The following is a 7,500-nucleotide window of genomic DNA, read 5'->3' as shown; positions in this document are numbered from 1 at the left end:
AATCCTCCTCCTCCTCCTCAGAGAATCACAGAATGTACCCAGTTGGAAGGGATCCATTTGGATCATCAAGTCCAAATCCTGATAACACATGTCTACCCAAAATTCCTTCACTTCCTCCTCCACCACCTCCTCCTCCTCCACCATCATCTTCTCCTCCTATACCACCAACTCCTCCTTCACCACCTCCTCCTCCTCCTCCTAGGAAATTAGAAGAGATTTCTTATCAGAAAGAGTCAGGGACTGCATCATATTGAAGGTCTCTTCCAGCCTTAATGTTGCTATGATTCTATGATTCCTTTATCTCCCCCTTCTCTACCTCCTCCTCCTCCTCATCTTCCCCTTGATCCTCTACCACCCTCTCCTCCAGCACCTGCTCTTCCCCCGCGTGCTCCACCACTGCCACCACTGCCGCCTTATCCTCCACCACCACCACCGCTGCTGCTTTCTCCTCCACCAGCACCACCGCTGCCGCTGCCTCCTCCTCCTTCTCCTGCTCCACGACCTTTTCCCCCTCCTCCTCCACGTTCTTTTTCTCATCATCGTCGTCGTCTTCGTCATCGTCAAAAATTCTTCTCGTCGTCTTTTTCCGTGTCATCTCTCTCCTCGTTTTCCACCACCTCCTCCTCCTCCTAGGAAATTAGAAGACATTTCTTCTCAGAAAGAGTCAGGGGCTGGATGATATTGTAGGTCTCTTCCAGCCTTAATGTTGCTATGATTCTACGATTCCTTTATCTCCCCCTTCTCTTCCTCCTCCTTCCCCTCCTCTTCCCCCTGATCCTCTACCACCCCCTCCTCCAGCACCTGCTCTTCCCCCACGTGATCCTCCTCCGTCACCGCCTCCTCCTCCGCCGCCACCGCCGCCTCCTCCAACTCCTCCTCCTCCTCCGCCACCACCTCCTCCTCCTCCTCCTCCGCCACCACCTCCTACTCCTCCACCACCTCCTCCTCCTCCTACGCCACCTCATCCTCCTCTGGCGCCACCTCCTCCTTGTCCTCCGCCAACACCTCCTCCTCCTCCGCCAACTCTTCCTCCTCCGCCGCCACCTTTTCCTCCTCCTCGGCCACCTCCTCATCCTCCTCCGCCTCCGCCACCACCTCCTCCTCCTCCACCACCACCTCCTCCTCCTGCACCTCCTCCTCCTCCTCCGTCACCACCTCCTCCTCCTCGGACACCACAACCTCCTCCTCCGCCACCACCTCCTTCTCCTCCGCCACCACCTCCTCCTCCTCCACCACCACCCCCTGCTCCGCCACAATCTCCTGCCCTCCTCCACCTAATCCTCCTCCTCCGCCACCACCTCCTCCTCCTCCGCCACCACCTCCTTCTCCTCTGTCACCACCTCCTCCTCCGCCACCATCTCCTCCTCCCCCTCCGCCACCACCTCCTCCTCCTCCGCCACCACCACCTCGTCCTCCGCCACCACCTCCTCATCCTCCGCCAACTCCTGCTCCTCCTCCGCCACCACCATCTCCTCCTCCTCCGCCACCACCTCCTACTGCTCCTCCGCCACCACCACCTCCTCCTGCTCCGCCACCAGCTCTACGTCCTACGCCACCACCTCCTCCTCCTCCGCCAATTCCTCCTCCTCCACCAACTCCTCCTCCTCCGGCACCACCACCTCCTCCTCCGCCACCTACTCCTCCTCCTCCGCCACCACCACCTCCTCCTCCGCCAATTCCTCCTCCTCCGCCAACTCCTCCTGCTCCTCCACCAACTCCTCCTCCTCCGGCACCACCACCTCCTCCGCCACCACCTCCTACACCACCACATCCTCCTCCTCCTCCTCCTCCACCACCTCTTACCAGGAGGATCTTAAAGGTCTCTTCCAACAATAATGATTCTATGAATCCTCCTCCTCCTCATAGAATCACACAATATACCCAGTTGGAAGGGATCCATTTGGATCATCAAGTCCAAATCCTGATACCACATGTCTACCCAAAATTCCTTCACCTCCTCCTCCACCACCACCTCCTCCTCCACCACCTCCTTCTTGTCCTCCTAGGAAATTAGAAGAGAGTTCTTATCAGAAAGTGTCAGGGACTGCATCACATTGAAGGTCTCTTCCAGACTTAATGTCGCTATGATTCTGTGATTAATTATCTCCCCCTTCTCTACCTCCTCCTCCTCCTCATCTTCCCCTTGATCCTCTACCACCCTCTCCTCCAGCACCTGCTCTTCCCCCGCGTGCTCCTCCACCGCCACCACTGCCGCTACTCCTCCACCACCACCACCGCCGCTGCTTTCTCCTCCACCAGCACCACCGCTGCCGCCGCCGCCTTCTCCTTCTCCTGCTCCATGACCTTTTCCCTCTCCTCCTCCACGTTCTTTTTCTCATCATCGTCGTCGTCTTCGTCGTCGTCGAAATTCTTCTCGTCGTCCTTTTCCGTGTCATCTCTCTCCTCGTTTTCCACCACCTCCTCCTCCTCCTAGGAAATTAGAAGACATTTCTTCTCAGAAAGAGTCAGGGACTGGATGATATGGTAGGTCTCTTCCAGCCTTAATGTTGCTATGATTCTACGATTCCTTTATCTCCCCCTTCTCTTCCTCCTCCTTCCCCTCCTCTTCCCCCTGATCCTCTACCACCCCCTCCTCCAGCACCTGCTCTTCCCCCGCGTGATCCTCCTCCGTCACCGCCGCCTCCTCCGCCGCCACGGCCGCCTCCTCCAACTCCTCCTCCTCCTCCGCCACCACCTCCTCCTCCTCCGCCACCACCTCCTACTCCTCCACCACCTCCTCCTCCTCCTACGCCACCTCATCCTCCTCCGGCGCCACCTACTCCTCGTCCTCCGCCAACACCTCCTCCTTCTCCGCCAACTCTTCCTCCTCCTCCGCCACCTTTTCCTCCTCCTCGGCCACCTCCTCATCCCCTTCCGCCACCACTACCACCTCCTCCTCTGCCGCCACCACCACCTCCTCCTCTGCCGCCAATACCTCCTCCTCCTCCGCTGCCACCACCTCCTCCTCCGCCGCCACCACCTCCTCCTCCTCCTCCGCCACCACCTCCTCCACCACCACCTCCTCCTTCTCCTCCTCCTCCACCACCTCTTACAAGGAGGATCTTAAAGGTCTCTTCCAACAATAAGGATTCTATGAATCCTCCTCCTCCACCACCACCTCCTTCTCCTCCGCCACCAACATGGCCTCCTCTGCCACCACCGCGGTCTGCTCCGCCACCACCTCCTCCTCCTCCACCTCCTCCTCCTCCTCCACCTCCTCCTCCTACTCTGCCAATTCCTCCTCCTCCTCCGCCAATTCCTCCTCCTCCTCCGCCACCACCCTGTCCTCCTCATTCGCCACCACCTCCTCCTCCTACTCGGCCACAACCTCCTCCTCCTCCTCCGCCACCTCCTCCTCCTCCTCCGCCACCACCACCTCATCCTCCTCCTCCTCCTCCTCCTCCTCCTCCTCCTCCTCCTCCACCACCTCGTAGAAGGATGATCTTAAAGGTCTCTTCCAACAAGAATGATTCTATGAATCCTCCTCCTCCTCCTCAGAGAATCACAGAATGTACCCAGTTGGAAGGGATCCATTTGGATCATCAAGTCCAAATCCTGATAACAGAGGTCTACCCAAAATTCCTTCACCTCCTCCTCTACCAGCTCCTCATCCTCCACCAGCTTCTCCTCTTCCGCCACCGCCTCCTCCTCCTCCACCACCACCTCCTCCTCCTCCGCCACCAAGATGGCCTGCTCCACCACTACCACAGCCTGCTCCGCCACCACCTCCTCCTCATCCTCCACCTCCTCCTCCTCCTCCGCCAACTACTCCTCTTCCGCCAACTCCTCCTCCTCCTCCGCCACCACCACCTCCTCCTCCTCCGACACCACCTCTACGACCTCTGCCAGCACCTCCTCCTCCTCCTCCGCCACCTCCTCCTCCCCCTCCGCCACCAATAACCTCCTCCTCCGCCAACTCCTCCTCCTCCGCCAAATCCTCCTCCTCCTCCGCCAACTCCTCCTTCTCCAGCACCACCACCTCCTCCTCCACCAACACCACCTCCTCCTCCTCCGCCACCTCCTCCTCTTCCTCTGCCACCACCTCCTCCACCACCACCTCCTCCTCATCCTCCTCCTCCACCACCTTTTACAAGGAGGAACTTAAAGGTCTCTTCCAACCAGAATGATTCTATGAATCCTCCTCCTCCTCACAGAATCACAGAATGTACCCAGTTGGAAGGGATCCAAATGGATCATAAAGTCCAAATCCTGATACCACAGGTCTACCCAAAATTCCTTCACCACCTCCTCCACCACCTCCTCCTCCTCCACCAGCTTCTCCTCCTCCACAACCATCTTCTCCTCCTCCACCACCTCCTCCTCCTCCGCCACCAAGATGGCCTGCTCCGCCACTACCACGGCCTGCTTTGCCACCACCTCCTCCTCATCCTCCACCTCCTCCTCCTCCTCCGCCAACTACTCCTCCGCCAACTCCTCCTCCTCCTCCGCCACCACCACCTCCTCCTCCTCCAACACCAGCTCTACGACCTCCGCCAGCACCTCGTCCTCCTCCTCCGCCACCACCTCCTCCTCCTCCGCCAGAACCACCTCGTCCTCCACCACCACCTCCTCGTCCTCCGCCACCACCTCCTCGTCCTCCGCCACCACCTCCTCGTCCTCCGCCAAAACCTCCTCCTCCTCCTCCGACACCGCTTCCTCCACCACCTAATCCTCCTCCTCCTCCTCCACCACCTCGTAGAAGGAGGATCTTAAAGGTCTCTTCCAACAAGAATGATTCTATGAATCCTCCTCCTCCTCATAGAATCACACAATATACCCAGTTGGAAGGCATCCATTTGGATCATCAAGTCTAAATCCTAATACCACACGTCTACCCAAAATTCCTTCACCTCCTCCTCCACCACCTCCTCCTCCGCCACCACCTCCTCCTTTTCCGCCACCGCCTCCTCCTCCTCCACCACCACCTCCTCCTCCTCCGCCACCAAGATGGCATGCTCCGCCACTACCACGGCCTGCTCCGCCACCACCTCCTCCTCATCTCCACCTCCTCCTCCTCCTCCGACAACTACTCCTCCTCCGAAAACTCCTCCTCCTCCTCCGCCACCACCACCTCCTCCTCCTCCGACACCTCCTCCTCCTCTTCCGTCACCACCACCTCCTCCTCCGCCAACTCCTCCTCCTCCGCCAGCTTCTCCTCCTCCTCCGCCAACTCCTCCTCCTCCTCCGCCACCACCACCTCCTCCTCCTCCGACACCTCCTCCTCCTCTTCCGTCACCACCACCTCGTCCGCCGCCAACTCCTCCTCCTCCGGCAGCTTCTCCTCCTCCTCCAGCAACACCTCCTCCTCCAGCACCACCACCTCCTACACCACCACATCCTCCTCCTCCTCCTCCTCCTCCACCAACTCGTAGAAGGATGATCTTAAAGGTCTCTTCCAACAATAAGGATTCTATGAATATTCCTCCTCCTCATAGAATCACAGAATGTACCCAGTTGGAAGGGATCCATTTGGATCATCAAGTCCAAATCCTGATACCACAGGTCTACCCAAAATTCCTTCACCTCCTCCTCCACCACCTCCTCCTCCTGCACCACCTCCTCCTCATCCACCACCTCCTCCTTCTACACCACCTCCTCCTCGTCCTCCTAGGAAATTAGAAGAGATTTCTTATCAGAAAGAGTCAGGGACTGGATGATATTGAAGGTCTCTTCCAGCCTTAATGTTGCTATGATTCTACGATTTCTTTATCTCCCACTTCTCTACCTCCTCCTCCTCCTCCTCTTCCCCTTGATCCTCTACCACCCCCTCCTCCAGCACCTGCTCTTCCCCCGCATGATCCTTCTCCGCCACCGCCGCCTACTCCGCGACTCGGCCTCATCCTCCAACTCCTCCTCCTCCTCCGCCACCACCACCTCGTCCTCCTCCGCCAACACTTCCTCCGCCTCCGCCACCACCTCCTCCTCCTCCTCCTCCGCCACCACCTCCTCTTCCTCCACCTCCTCCTCCTCCTCCGTCACCACCTCCTCCTCCTCGGCCACCACAACCTCCTCCTCTGCCACCACCTCCTCCTCCTCCTCCTACTCCACCACCTCGTAGAAGGATGATCTTAAAGGTCTCTTCCAACAAGAATGATTCTATGAATCCTCCTCCTCCTCATAGAATCACACAATATACCCAGTTGGAAGGGATTCATTTGGATCATCAAGTCTAAATCCTAATAACACAGGTCTACACAAAATTCCTTCACCTCCTCCTCCACCACCTCCTCCTCTGCCACCACCTCCTCCTCTTCCGCCACTGCCTCCTCCTCATCATCCACCTCCTCCTCCTCCTCCGCCAACTACTCCTCCTCCGCCAAATTCTCCTCCTCCACTGCCACCACCATCTCCTCCTCCTCCGCCACCACCTCCTCCTGCTCCTCTGTTACCACCACCTCCTCCTGCTCCGCCACCACCTCTACGTCCTCCGCCACCACCTCCTCCTCCTCCTCCGCCACCACCACCTTCTCCTGCGCCATCACCACCTCCTCCTCCGCCAACTCCTCCTCCTCCGCCAACTCCTCTTTCTCCTCCGCCACCTCCTCCTCCTCCGGCACCACCACCTCCTCCTCCACCTCCACCTCCTCCTCCTCCTCCACCACCTCCTCCTCCTCCACCACCACCATCTCCGCCTCCTCCGCAACCACCTCCTCCTGCTCCTCCGCCACCACCACATCCTCCTCCTCCGACACCACCTCCTCCTCCTCCTCCGCCACCTCCTCCTCCTCCTCCGCCACCACCACCTCCTCCTCCACCAACTCCTCCTCCTCCGCCAACTCCTCCTCCTCCTCCGCCAACTCCTCCTCCTCCGGCACCACCACCTCCTCCTCCACCACCTCCTCCTCCTCCTCCGCCACCACCTCCTACACCACCACATCCTCCTCCTCCTCCTCCTCCACCAACTCGTAGAAGGATGACCTTAAAGGTCTCTTCCAACAATAAGGATTCTATGAATCGTCCTCCTCCTCATAAAATTACAGAATGTACCCAATTGGAAGGGATCCATTTGGATCATCAAGTCCAAATACTGATACCACAGGTCTACCCAAAATTCCTTCACCTCCTCCTCCACCACTTCCTCCTCGTCCTCCTAGGAAATTAGAAGAGATTTCTTATCAGAAAGAGTCAGGTACTGCATCATATTGAAGGTCTCTTCCAGCCTTAATGTCGTTATGATTCTATGATTCCTTTATCTCCCCCTTCTCTTCCTTCTCCTTCCCCTCCTCTTCCCCCTGATCCTCTACCACCCCCTCCTCCAGCACCTGCTCTTCCCCGCGTGATCCTCCTCCGTCACCGCCGCCTCCTCCGCCGCCACAGCCGCCTCCTCCAACTCCACCTCCTCCTCCTCCACCTCCTCCTCCTCCTCCGTCACCACCTCCTCCTCCTCGGCCACCACAACCTCCTCCTCCGCCACCACCTCCTTCTCCTCCGCCACCTCCTCCTCCTCCTCCGCCACCACCACCACCTCCTCCTCCGCCGCCACCACCTCCTCCTCCTCCG

General features: G+C 58.8%; 2 protein-coding genes across 2 annotated transcripts in view; both read right to left on the bottom strand.

The window, feature by feature from the left end:
- Positions 1-523: 523 nt before the first annotated feature.
- LOC308187646 (uncharacterized protein) overlaps positions 524-7,500 on the bottom strand; it is a gene marked incomplete at its 5' end in the record, with an annotated part of 35,004 nt that continues 28,027 nt past the window's right edge. The window contains 2 exons of the mRNA XM_080575815.1: positions 524-629; positions 2,174-2,430. Coding sequence (XP_080431941.1) covers positions 2,215-2,430 — 216 coding nt within the window. The 3' untranslated portion in view covers positions 524-629; positions 2,174-2,214. The remainder of the gene's footprint in view (positions 630-2,173; positions 2,431-7,500) is intronic.
- The window catches only part of LOC308176129 (uncharacterized protein), a 2,782-nt gene continuing 2,636 nt past the window's right edge, over positions 7,355-7,500 (bottom strand). Inside the window, exon 2 of the mRNA XM_080551436.1 lies at positions 7,355-7,435. The gene's annotated coding sequence lies outside the window, so the exon portion shown is untranslated. The remainder of the gene's footprint in view (positions 7,436-7,500) is intronic.

Source organism: Anser brachyrhynchus (assembly GCF_964034855.1).
Source record: "Anser brachyrhynchus genome assembly, chromosome: 1".
Lineage (NCBI taxonomy): Eukaryota > Metazoa > Chordata > Aves > Anseriformes > Anatidae > Anser > Anser brachyrhynchus.
Note: the sequence above shows the minus strand (reverse complement) of the source record. Positions and strands in the feature narration are given on the sequence as shown.